The 13,150-nt window shown below is 43.4% G+C and overlaps 2 protein-coding genes across 3 annotated transcripts in view; both read right to left on the reverse strand.

The window, feature by feature from the left end:
* The window catches only part of SLC12A6 (solute carrier family 12 member 6), a 108,284-nt gene extending 100,395 nt beyond the window's left edge, over window positions 1-7,889 (reverse strand). Inside the window, exon 1 of one of the 2 annotated variants that reach the window (XM_009249657.4) lies at window positions 6,240-7,889. In XM_009249657.4, coding sequence (XP_009247932.3) covers window positions 6,240-6,510 — 271 coding nt within the window. In that variant the 5' untranslated portion in view covers window positions 6,511-7,889. The remainder of the gene's footprint in view (window positions 1-6,239) is intronic. The other variant, XM_009249658.4, reaches the window with a different exon arrangement.
* A 3,650-nt stretch (window positions 7,890-11,539) lies between these two features.
* Window positions 11,540-13,013, reverse strand: NOP10 (NOP10 ribonucleoprotein). Its single transcript, XM_002825258.5, has 2 exons — window positions 12,835-13,013; window positions 11,540-11,913 (listed from the first exon to the last, which is right to left on the reverse strand). Exons 1-2 carry the CDS (start codon window positions 12,886-12,888, stop codon window positions 11,773-11,775), a joined length of 195 nt encoding a protein of 64 aa, XP_002825304.1. The 5' UTR covers window positions 12,889-13,013; the 3' UTR covers window positions 11,540-11,772.
* Window positions 13,014-13,150: the final 137 nt, after the last annotated feature.

The raw sequence follows: 13,150 nt of genomic DNA on the forward strand, positions 1-13,150 counted from the left end.
TCCAAACCAAGTTCACACACTGCATTTGGCTGATATGGCTCTTTTTATCTGTAACAGCTTTCCCTCTCTTCCCATCACTCCTCCTCCACCCCATCCCAATTATTTGTTGAAGAATCTAGTTATTCAATAAAACTTCCCATATTCTGGATTTGGCTGATTGCTTCTTGTGGTATAAAGCAATATATTATAAAGTTTAATCTGGCTACGGAGTATAGAGAAGAGAGGAAAAACAGTTAAGGTGTATAACCAGCTGGGCACAGTGGCTCACGCCTGTAATCCTAGCACTTTGGTAGGCTGAGGTGGGCTAACTGCTTGAACGCAGGAGTTCGAGACCAGCCTGGGAAACATGGTAAAACCTTGTCTCTACAAAAAAAAAAATTAGCTGGTCATAGTGGTGTGCACCTGTGTTCCCAGCTACTCAAGAGGCTGAGGTGGAGGACTGCTTGAGCTCAGAAAGTTGAGGCTGCAGTGAGCCGTGATCACACCACTGTATCCAGCCTGGTTGACAGAATGAGACCCTGTCTCAAAAAAAAAAAAAAACCAACTATCAAGAGGATGCTTTCAGACAAGCTAAGAAGGTACCAAATCAATGTATTTTAGCTATTAGAATGCCGAGGTAAAACATGGATAGTATTCAATAATTATATAATATAGAAGATATATTTAAGACAAAGGTATAGTCCATCCTGGCCAACATAGTGAAACCCCGTCTCCACTAAAAATACAAAAATTAGCTGGGTGTGGTGGCACGTGCCTGTAGTCCCAGCTACTGGGGAGGCTGAGGCAGAAGAATCGCTTGAACCCAGGAGGCTGAGGTTGCAATGAGTGGAGACCGCACCATTGCACTCCAGCCTGAGCAACAGAGTGAGACTCTGTCTCAAAAAATAATAATAACAATAATAATAATAAATAATAGTCACCTATGATTAACAATACAATATAATTCACTTATTTTGGTGTGTGGCTAAAAATGATAATTTTGGTTTTTGTTGGGTTTTGTTTGTCGGGGTAGAGGTATTTTTTATTTTTAATTTAATTTATTTATTTGAGACAGAGTCTCGCTCTGTCACCCAGGCTGGAGTGCAACTTCCGCCTCCCAGGTTCTCATGCCTCAGCCACCTGAGTAGCTGAGATTATAAGCATGCACCGCCACACCTGGCTAAGTTTTCATATTTTTAGTAGAGACGGGGTTTCACCATGTTGGCCAGGCTGGTCTGGAACTCCTGGCCTCAAGTGATCCGCCTGCCTTGGCCTCCCAAAGTGCTGAGATTACAGGCCTGAGCCACCGTGCCCAGCCTAGAGGCATTTTTTGAAAAGCTCTCTAGATCATTTCATTATGCAGCCAGATGAAGTAGCACTGCTCTAGTACATACATTAATATGCCTTTATCAGAGTATGTTTTTAATTTGTCTCTTGTTTTTAAGTCTACAAGATCTTCAACTCAATGTATATTTATGGTGTACAAGTTATATGGGATATCACATATTACACTAGGTGTAAATGATTTTGTATCCTTGTCCTCAAGAACCCTACAGCATAGTTGAGAAAGATAATATGTAAATAAAAACAAAATACAGTGATATAGGTATTATAGCAATATAGGGACAAAAAAAGCCTGGTTTATTATATCTGGATATGGGGTTCAATCAGAAAAGGTTTCAGAGAGGACATGACTCCTTAAAGAAAGGACTTACCTAAATTACTTTTATGTCTCTAACATCTCTCACAAAAACTTGGTTAACAGCCAGTCTCAAAGTTGTTACACTTAGACCTCAACTCTCCACTTCAGAAACCCACTCCGAGGCTACACACTAGATCACATTACATGAGAAATGCTCTACCTCTGAAATTGCTCACTCCAACAACATTCAACCGTCTGATCACAGTCTATACCTTTCGCCACACTTTACCTTATCAAGTCCTCCAGTCTCTGAAGTGTCTCTATTTTATCTTAGTTGATCATTTTCCTTTGCCGTACTTTTGCATATTTCTATTGTTGGACTTATACAGCATTATAATTTATATACAAATGTGTTTGCTTTCTCTATTAGATCATAACTTTCCTTAGAACAGATAACGGATTCTTTTTCTCTGTCTTTAACACCCAACATCTTTAACAGCCAGCCAGTGCCTTATCCTTAATAATTGCTCAGAGTAATACATATTTGGTGAAGGAATAAGTAAAGTGCTCTAGTCATTTTCATCACTATACCATGAGATCTGCAAAGGTAGAAACTATATGTTACCTGTATATTTCCTACAATTAATACCAGACTGCCTCATACATACCAGCGTCTCAGGGAGTATCTGTTGAATTATAAAAGATTGAAATGTATTAGGGACTGCAGGCAGGGTGTATGGTTCACACCTGTAATCCCTGAGCTTTAGGAGGCCGAGGCAGGAGGATCATTTGAGGTCAGGAGTTTGAGACCAGCCTGGCCAACATGGTGAAACCCCATCTCTCCTAAAAACACAAAATTTAGCCGGGTGTGGTTGCAGATGCCTGTAATCCCAGCTACTTGGGAAGCTGAGGCTGAAGAATCACTTGGACCCGGGAGGTGGAGGTTGCAGTGAGCTGAGATAGCGCCACTGTACTCCAGCCTGGGCAACAGCGCGAGACTTCATCTCACAAAAAAAAAAAAAAAAAAAAAAGGAAAAAAGTATTAGGTACTGCAAATGACATATAAAAATATGTTTTATAGCCACATGGTTATAAAGCACATGTAAAAAATGTTCATCATAGCAGAGGCAAAATGATGCAAGAAAGAGCACTAGATAAAAGTCAGAAGGCCTGAACTTCAGTCTTGGCTTTGCCACTATGTGGTCTACAAATAACCATCTCTATAAGCCTTAGTTTCGTCATTTATTTTGTTATTTTTTAGTCTAATCTATTGGGGTTTTAAGTCTCCTCACTTATTAAAATGTGGTTTGATCAGAAGGAGATTCTAGATCATTAGCTCTAACGTGGTGCTTTTCAAAAAAATTACTATAAAAGTGAAACACTATAAATATTTAAAAATTGTATATGCCCTTAATTGTTTTGGTAAAAGAAAATTCCACTCTATTTTTTTTTCTTTTTTTTTTTTTTTGAGACAGAGTCTCGCTCTGTCACCCAGGCTGGAGTGCAGTGGCACGATCTCAGCTCACTGCAACCTCCGCCTCCTGGATTCAAGCGATTCTCCTGTCAAGGCCTCCCAAGTAGCTGGGATTACAGGCGCATGCCGTCACGCCTGGCTAATTTTTTGTATTTTTAGTAGAGACAGGGTTTCACCATGTTCCCCAGGCTGGTCTCGGACTCCTGAGCTCAGGCAATCCACCCGCCTCGGCCTCCCAAAGTGCTAGGATTACAGGCGTGAGCCACTGTGCCCGGCTCCACTCTATTTTTGTAACTCACTTTCCAGAGGCACCAACTCTCAACAGTTTCTTTTGTATCTTTAAGGCATTCTTCATACATAAGCTAATACACTGCTAAGATTCTTGATTTTACCAACTGGACAGTCCTATAAATTCAAACGGAGCCTTGCCAAAATGAAAGAAAAATTACTTTGATAGCAGAAAGAAAACTACTCAGAAAGCCAACAGCAGAAAGAATTAAAATATACTGAAATAAGTATTTAAAACTTCATGTAGGGCTGGGCGCTGTGTGGCTCACACCTGTAATCCCAGCACTTTGGGAGGCCAAGGTGGGTGTATCACCTGAGGTCAGGAGTTTGAGATCAGGTTGACCAACATGATGAAACCCCATCTCTACTAAACACAAAAAATTAGCCAGGTGTGGTGGCGCATGCCTGTAATCTCAGCTACTTGGGAGGCTGAGGCAAAAGAATCACTGGAACCCAGGAGACGGAGGTTGCAGTGAGTGGAGATGGCACCCTTGCACCCCAGCCTGGGCAACAAGTGTGAAACTCCATCTCAAAAAAAAAAAAAAAAAAAACTTCATGTGTCACCTCCTGTTTGTGTGATGTAATGTGAGTAAAAGACATATGACAAGAAACTTCGGGTGGGAAGTTTCTCTACAGGAAGAAACGTGGGAGGCATGGGGGAAAGGAGAATCATACTGTCACAACCACAGAAGGATGTACAAAGGGTGAAAAAATTCAGAGAACTGTAAATACTAAAATAGCAAACTAATTGTGAAATGCACCATGAGCTTAAGGAGAGTCAACTGTAGAAAGGATGCAGTTGTTATCTATATTAAAGCCAGCCTAGAGGGAAATGTATATTAACATTAGGCCCTTTTCTTCACAACAGCACTCTTTGAAGATCTACATCTAAATCTAACAAGGGCTTTCACATACTGAGAAGGCAAGGGTGAAATAATTATGTTTCTAAGTGGTTTCTTCTAATGGTGGGGAAAATTTATCACATGATGACAGTCATCATAAGAATTTTTTTAAATATAGAAAGAAAAAAAAAGAGAAAAGGTAGGTCACTGAGAAAGTAGAAAGTTCCAAGAGAATAGGGTAAAGTCCTCTCTAATGGCTGGACTATTAATTTCCCTTTCATCTGGGTACCGGACAATATTTAAACATTAAGTAAGGAATGTGTTATATAGAGAACCAAGCTTTTAACATCTGTAACCACGTAAACAAACATAAATTTCACTTAGATATGTCCCCATTTTTACCCCTGTAGTCCCATTTTTACCCCTATAGTGTAAAAGGATACCATTCTAGACTGTAAAGAATGCTTACCGGTAACGTAAGAACCGCAGACTGGACAAGGATCCTGTTCTGCTGGTCTAACACATTACTGAAATAAGTCCACTTTTCCAAAGAATAAAAATACAATTCCATAATGTGTAAGTCACAAGTCTAACAAACTAAACTATAAATTACCTAATGATAATTACAATATTAAAAAATTAACACTGGTATAGTCTTTACCTGGAATTTTTACAACCTAAATACAGCATGATGGATAAAAACTAAAACCACAATTTGGAATTAATTTGGAGGAAGAGGAAATGATAAATTTGTATTCCATACTGTAATTTTAATCCAGTGTATGACATACTGTAAAATTTGTCAAAAAGTTGAAAACAGTAAAGTCTGAGAACCAACCTATATCTCCATAAAAGAAAAAATGATTAGTCAAGGATGAGTGAATTCTAGGACTGTAACTTTACCAAATCTACCTTGTCTCCAGATACTAAAAACACAAACAGAATTAGGGAACTAAAATCATTCTGGTTTCCTGAACCCTTTAGGTTAAAAGGAACAATATTTCCTGACACCGGAAAATGGTGAGTAAGCCTTGCTTTCACAAGTCAGTGGGTGAGGCTATGGTTTTCAAACTTGGGTGGAATATTATTTTAAGAGTGTTTAAGGGAAATTTTTATCATTAAAAGATTATACTAGTTACAACACAGCATAAAACTAAATATATAAAGCAGTACAGGTCTCAAACTTTTAAATTTCAGAGTCCAAAAAATGTTATGATCTCCCTATTTTCTCTCTTCTCTCTCTTCCATCACCTCTTCCCAGTACATCAAATAAAACCAAGCCAGCTGACACACACAAACTAGTTTAGGAAGCTAAAGGTCTGTAGCAGTCAACATGAGCCAGGAGTGGCTTGTGTGCTACCTGCTAACTCTAATCATCAGACTTTCCATCTAAAGCTCAGAGAGAATAAATTACATGGGAATCAGGCCCTAAAAGCCTTTTCAGAAGTCTTCCATTTGACAGAATAGCACATTAGGTCTACCCACCATCACCCTGAGTGGGCTCAGCTACTTGTGTCAAGGTCTCCACAAAAATACAGATTTCAATTTTGCAATACACATCCGAAGTCTTGGAGGAAAGCTACTAAGATACGACCAATAACTACTCCATGTAACCGGTCTTAAAGCAGACTGAAATAGCCAATGATGGCTACAGAACACATATCCAATTCACTAAAAAATTTAGGATTCTGTGTGCTGAAAACGATTACATTCTTTGATATTCACCTTTAACCAAAATACCCATTTCATTTCTAAGAAGACAAAAATGCGGAAGTTAAAATATACATTTGCTTTCCTTCTTGTCATACACCTTCCCACATACCAAATTACTACTGCAAAGAGCCACTATGCTATTATTCCAAAGAGTTCCTAAGCATCTCACAAAGAGATGCCTTGGTTCCTGATGACTATTATAATCATAATTATATGATTATGATCTTCCAGATCCATAGATGGTCATCTTGGATAAAGAAGCCAGTAATGAAAGTATGCTGCGGTCTGTGTTTCTACTTACCCTCGATGACATCCTGGGGGTAAGAAGTCCGGTCACTGGGTGGATCCAGTGCAACAGTTGCCAGTGAAGTGGTGGCCCCAGACATCTCACTCATAGGCTCACTCCGGCTTGTTTCAGGCACACTTTCCCGGGAGCTAAATCTTACTCGGGAACTAGATCGAGAGCTAAGGTCCGGACTGGTGTCTGACAAACCTGGAATGTCATCGATCTTTGTCGGTGTCACCATGAACCGAACTGAAGCCATCTTGGTGGTGGTTTCTGGAGGATGCATTTTGTTCAAGAACAAAAAAAGTGGGGGGAACCTCGCAAAATCTTCCTCTTACGCTAGCTACTTTTGACTGCAATACAAAAGATAACTTGAAAAATAACACATTTCAGTAACCTTGATTCACACCACACAAAAAGCCCCAACTAAGAATCTTTCTACTCAGAATTCAAGGCGACTGTCCTAGAAAGTGCATCACCAATAGGTGAATATATTTTTTGAGAGAAAAAAACAAAAAACAAAAAGACAAAACAATGCCAATCTCGTGTGACTTCTTTCCTTCAGAATGAAGAGCTACCTAGCTATCCCCTCTGGTCCGGGGCTGAAGGCTCAGTGCCATGGTCTCAGGGCAGCAGATGAAGCCTCCCTGCCCTCAGCCCCGTTTCCTGTCGAGGTAGTCCTTTATCTGGTGAGTGTCTTACGGTTCTAGTTGGGCGAAGTACGTGCAGGCAAACCTTTATCAGGCGACTATAGCGTGGATTAGATTGCAAAAAGGTGTACACCCGGCCACCTGTTGTGTATCAGGTGAATACCCCACAGGTCTGGCTGGGGGGAGGTGTATGCAAAGCCACCCGGTGTTTTTGATGTCGACAATCCACTTGGGTCTGGTGGGAAAGGTGCACATGCATAACGGGAAAAATAACCCACACTACTGAGGGAAGGGTGAGCAGAGGAGGATGCAGGGGCAGAGCGGATTCCTGTCTCCGAGAGGTCGGTGGGGGTGGCGCGCCCGCTCTTCTCCTAGCAGAAAGGTCCTCGGGGTCTGAGACGAGGTTAGCGGATCAAGACACCTCGGACTGCAGCTCAGAGTCGTGGCAAGTCGCAGCTAGTCCACTGAGCCGCGGTCCGCTCGCTAGGTTTCTCCTGCGTGTGAGAGGAGAGTCACCCCCTTTGCCGGAGGCGCGTTCTCCCCTACCCCTGCCCCGGCGCAGGTCACCCTCTCGTCGTTCTTCCTCCGGGTCCCGGCAGAGGAGGAGACGGCCACGCAGGCTGGCCTGACTGGGCAGCGGGGTGAGGGAGAAGGAGGTCGCAGATGCAGTATCCCGGCGCCAGCTGATGCGGGTGCGCGCGCAGCTGTTGTTTACTAGCCGGTAACTGTTTCAGAGCCGCGGCGCGCGCAGGGTTCGCGCTGCCGGGGCTGGCGCCCCCTCCCCGGCCCGACGCCAGAGCGGCAGTTACGTGACCTGGCCTCCCCTAGCCCCGGGCCCGACGGGGTGCGCCCGTGCCGCCACAGCCCTTCCCTTCCCTCCCCGCTTGTTCCTCATTCGAGGTGAACCTTGCAAAGAGAAGCCCGGGGGTGCAGTGAGAGGGCGGAACCGTCCCGCGGGCGCCCGAAAGCCCCGCCCAGCCTCCGCAGCCCACGGTGACAGAGTGCAGCGCGCCTGCGCTCGCCGCGGGACACGGCAGGCGGGGCGGGGCCGAATACGAGTGGCCAGGGGCACGACGGGAGCTGTAGTCCAGGGCACTGCCAGACCCGCGTGAAGAGGGGAGTAATCCTTTTCCTTGGTCCGGCTGTGCTGCACACTCACTCTGGAAGCATCTTAGAGGGCGGGCGCTGCTCCTCACCCTCAGAACCCGGGGAGCCATTTCTCTTTCATGAGTGTCTCTGAAAACATCATTCATGATTTCTTTAACCAGAAACACCGCTCCGATACCTGGGAATAACCCTCATTGCAATTTTTATGTAGAGGTCTACATACAAATAAACCATTTTTATGTAAAAAAAAAAAAAATTAAAACTGTAAAGTAGGCCTGGCGCGGTGGTTCACGACTGTAATCCTAGCACTTTGGGAGGCTGAGGCGGGCGTGATCACCTGAGGTCAGGAGTTCCAGACCAGCCTGGCCAGCATGGCGAAACCCCGCCTCTACCAAAAATTCAAAAATTAGCGGGGCGTGGTGGCGTGTGCCTGTAATCCCAGCTATTCCTTAGACTGAGGCAGGAGAATCGCTTGAACTCGGGAGGCGGAGGTTGCAGTGAGGCGAAAACGCACCATTGCACTCCAGCCTGGGGGGACAAGAGCAAAACTCCGTCTCAAAGAAATAAATAAAAATAAAACTACAAAGTACCTTAAACACACTTGTCCTACTTTAATTTTTTGTTGTTGTTCTTGTCTTTTTAATAAATGCTATGTCCGCTTTCTAGTCAGACTGAAAGTTCCACTAAATAATACATTTTTTATACCTGGAAAACACGTTGAGGTATTTTCTCAAATCCATTCCATGTTTTCACCACTACATTTATTGTAGCTAGAATATTTTTTTCTTAGTGTTTATTTAATGTATAAATGGAGGTGTTCGATAAATTTTGACTCACTAATGTTTTGTTTGAAAAGCTATTTCCTATAGCTGTGTTCAAGACCTCTAAATTTAACAATCACCTGGGCCCGGAAACTGGCCCCTGGTTTTGCCTGGGGTCCTGGCTCCTCACAAGTGGTTATGTTTAAGCAGCACTCCTAGCAATGGGAACTATATTCCAGGAAATTCTCTTTTATCAAATGACACACAAAGTCCAAATCCTTTCAAGGATTAAAAGGATCAAAAAGGTTAAAAAGATCCTGGTAACAAAATGAGAAATCCTAATGTAAACTGTAAATCTCCTAAAGTTTGACTCTATAAAGTCTGGGTTTCTTGATTCAGGCCCACAGCTTTCATCCATCCTCTGCAGGATCAATTTTTTCCTCAGGCAGGCCTGCCGTTCATTCAAACTTCAGACTTTCCTTTATAAAGAAATCCAGAATTTTTATGAAACCCAATTTCCTACCAGTGTATCTGCATTTACGTATATATACCACCTAATTCCAATATACTATCCCTGTTAAGACTTTTCTTGTTTCTGAGCCCTAATCAAGCCCTATAAATGTATGTCTCAGACGTTAATACCCCAGGGATCTCTTTATTTTCTCAGGGAGACACAGCCTCTGGTGCAAAATGAAGCCTCATTCCTCAGGGGATCTCTTATGGAAAAAGTCCTTGGTATATTCATGCCAGTTTGCTTTTTCTCCTCTATATTCATTAGGAATATTTCCAGGTTAAAGCTTTTAAGTCTACACAGGTGGTAGCATGGAGCAATGCTAATTCTTTTTTTTTTTTTTTTCTTTTTTGTAAGATAAAGGCAGAACTGCAGCCAACATTAAAAAACTGGTAGCAAAATTCACTTACTGACTTTGGTGCTTAAGAAACATGTCTCCAATCATTATCCCCTTAATTGGATAAGATAACTTTTAAAAATCTTTCAGATCCAATGTTATATCCAATCCTGTAAGTGAACAAGCTAAGAAATAAAATTGCTTGACAGGAAACAAGTATCCCATTTCACAATTTCTCCAAGTTAACTCTTTAAAATCCTTCAGATCCAATGTTAAGAACCCTGCAAGTAAGTGAACAGGCTAAGAAATTAAATTCCTTGACAGGAAACAAGTATCTCATTTCACCATTCCTATACGTTTCAGTATTTCAAAATCATCTGTCTTCTATTAATTATGACCCCAGTTGAGAGATTTTTTTTTTTTCTTTTCAGCAACCCACAACTATCCTGAACTTTTCTGCTGGGATGGTCAAATAGCAAGATCCAAGAAAAGCAAAGTCTGGCCAGGCACTATGGCTCACGCCCGTAATCCCAACACTTTGGTAGGCCAAGGCAGGAGAACATCTTGAGCCCAGAAGTGCAACACCAGCTTGGGCAACATAGTGAGACCTCGTTTCTATAAAAAATTTAAAAATGGGGTGGACCGCTTGAGACAGGGAGGTAGAGGCTGCAATGAGTTGTGATCACATCACTGCACTCCTGCCTGGACCACAGGAGTGAGACCTGACTCAAATAAAAAAGTATTTCCAGAGCATGTCTTCATAAATCACATCTGTGCTAATTTAAGTTATATCTGCTTCTGGAATCTAGAATTTTTAATATCATAGAAAATAAAGATTGCAGAATTAAAATACAGACTCCACAAAGCAATTTTAAAATCCGCAGCACTAGGCCGGCCAAGGTGGCTCATGACTGTAATCCCAGCACTTTGGGAGGCTGAGGCGGGCGGATTACTTGAGGTCAGGAGTTTGAGATCAGCCTGACCAACAAGGTGAAACCCTGTTTCTACCAAAAATACAAAAATTAGCCAGGTATGATGGTGTGCACCTGTAGTCCTAGCTACTCGGGAGGCTGAGGCAGGAGAATAGCTTGAACCCAGGAGGCAGAGGTTGCAGTGAGCCAAGATTGCACCACTGTACTCCAGCCTGGGGTACAAGAGCAAAACTCCATCCCCCCCCCCAAAAAAAAAAGAAAGAAAGAAAGACCCAGGCCAGGTGTGGTGACTCATGCCTGTAATCCCAGCACTTTGGGAGGCCGAGGTGGGTGGATCACTTGAGGTGAGGAGTCTGAGACCAGCTTGGCCGACATGGCGAAACCCTGTCACTACTAAAAGAAATACAAAAATTAGCCAGGCGTGGTGGCGTCCACCTGTAATCCCAGTTACTTGGGAAGCTGAGGCAGGAGAATTGCTTGAACCTGGGAGACGGAGGTTGTAGTCAGCCAAGGCTGCACCCCTGCACTCCAGCCTGGACAACAGATCTAGACTCTGTCTCAAAAACAAAAGCCCATCACTAAATCAATTTGAGTTCAAAGCTAAGTTAATCAGGAGAAAAATCAGACTAAACAGGTTAAGTAACTTTCTCAAAGTTATACAAAAAGCAAATACTGGTCTTCTGACTTTCAATTCACTGACTTCTCTCTATAATATGCCTATTACTTTTACAAGTACTCTTCTATTTTTAATCAAAATGTTATTTCAAGGGATAAGAAATTATGTAAGTGACAACAGGGGTATTTTTCAGTGAATGCTGACAGCTGTGAAAGTCTTAATCTTTCTTCCCCAATACCCTCCTATCATTAACAGCACATGACCACTCTTGCAACAGCAGGACTGAAGTTTTTCTTCCAAGTGGTATTGTTGCAACTCTCTGGGGTACTCTCCTGTATCATCTCCCTCCCTTTAAAAAAAATACTGCCAATCCTTTCCTCCAACAACTCACAAAATAAGAGTTTTTCAAATCATTTTATCTTTAATAATCTTGTAGTAATTTAAAATGAGAAAAAAAGTCAAATGTGTTCCCTTTATGTGTGATGCCACTACGATTGCCTCACACAAGCATGATCAATCGCCACGAGGGACTGGATGCCAAAGAGTATGGCTAGCAAAAAGGCATCAGGGCTCAAAGACTGAAGAGTTTGGTTACGGAGTCTCCGAGGGGTAGAAACATCGGTTTAAGGGACCTTCAGAGGACAGGACGCGGTTGCTGGGTCATGAGCACCTTGAAGCGTTTCTTGATGGTGATTCGGTGTCGAGAGTATTTGTCATCTGGGGAGAACCGAGCAGGATGGGCTGAGCAGGTCTGTTGTCCCATCGGGTCAAATTTCTGCTCCAGGAACAGAGAATGTATGTCAGTATAGGAGTGATGAAATGGGGTGGGGCCAGCGCGGAAAAGGGCAAACATGAAAATAGAAGATGCAATGGTCAGCTCAAAAAGTTGCACAAATAAATAGAGAAATATAAAGTTTAAAAAGGCCGAGCGCGGTGGCTCACACCTGTAATCCCAGCACTTTGGGAGGCCGAGGCGGGAGGATGGTTTGAGGTCAGAAGTTTGAGACCAGCCTAAGCAATATAGCGAAACCTCGTCTCTACAACAAACAAACAAGCAAAACCAACCAACCAAACAAAAAACCCCAAAACCAAAAATTGGCCGGGTGTGGTGGCGCAGGCCTGTAGTCCAGCTACTCGGGAGGCTGAGGCAGGAGGATTGTTTGAGCCCAGGAGGCGGAGGTTGCAGTGAGCCGAGACCGCGCCACTGCACTAAGCCTAGGCAACAAAGCGAGTCCCTGTCTTAAAAAAAAAAAAAAAAAAAAAAGGAAAAGTGAGTGCAATGGCGCTATCCCGGCTCACTGCAACCTCCGCCTCCAGGGTTTAAGCAATTCTCCTGTCTCAGCCTCCCGAGTAGCTGGGCTAACAGGCGCACACCGCCATGCCTGGCTAATTTTTTGTATTTTAGTAAAAACGGAGTTTCACCGTGTTGCCCAGAATGGTCTCGAACTCCCGAGCTAAGTCAATCCACCCGCCTCGGCCTCCCAAAGTGCTAGGATTACAGGCGTGAGCCACTGCGCCCCGCCAAAAAAATTTTTTTAAATTAAAAAATTAGTCGCGTGCTCCCGGTTCTTCCCCACCTCGGTTCTGGACTTTCTGGTTCCCCGCACCCAGCTAGGTAACTCCGTGTATGACCTCACCCACTCCTCCCATCTACATTTCTCGCCGTGCCTATTTACACCCTGTTTTCTCTCCTCACCTTCAGCGTATAGACTCGATCTCCCTGCTCGTTGAGGTAATACTGGAGAAACATGATCGCTCGTAAGCCAGCGGTCCCAATTCGGTCCACCGCTCCGTCTGCAGTGGTCCGCCCGACCGCGTCACGTGTTCGTCAATTTCCTTCCTGCATAACCGGAAGTCTCTCTCTCCTGGCACTCCGGAAAATGTAGTCAATTTTTGCCTTGTTTTCAGCTAGCCAGAAGGGGGCGCACGAGAGCAGGGCTTGGCTTGGGGCCCCACTTGCAACTTTGCAGGCTAAAACACGTGGAGTGTGCCTACTGTGTGCTAGGTACACG

This window comes from Pongo abelii, chromosome 16 (assembly GCF_028885655.2).
Source record: "Pongo abelii isolate AG06213 chromosome 16, NHGRI_mPonAbe1-v2.0_pri, whole genome shotgun sequence".
Lineage (NCBI taxonomy): Eukaryota > Metazoa > Chordata > Mammalia > Primates > Hominidae > Pongo > Pongo abelii.

What these genes read in the sequence shown, in the direction of transcription:
- NOP10 (XM_002825258.5), bottom strand. Translation starts at nt 12,888, where the DNA reads ATGTTTCTCCAGTATTACCTCAACGAGCAGGGAGATCGAGTCTATACG. An exon ending in ATCGAGTCTATACGCTGAAG is followed by an intron (nt 11,914 to 12,834) that starts GTGAGGAGAGAA and finishes TTCCTGGAGCAG; the next exon opens with AAATTTGACCCGATGGGACA.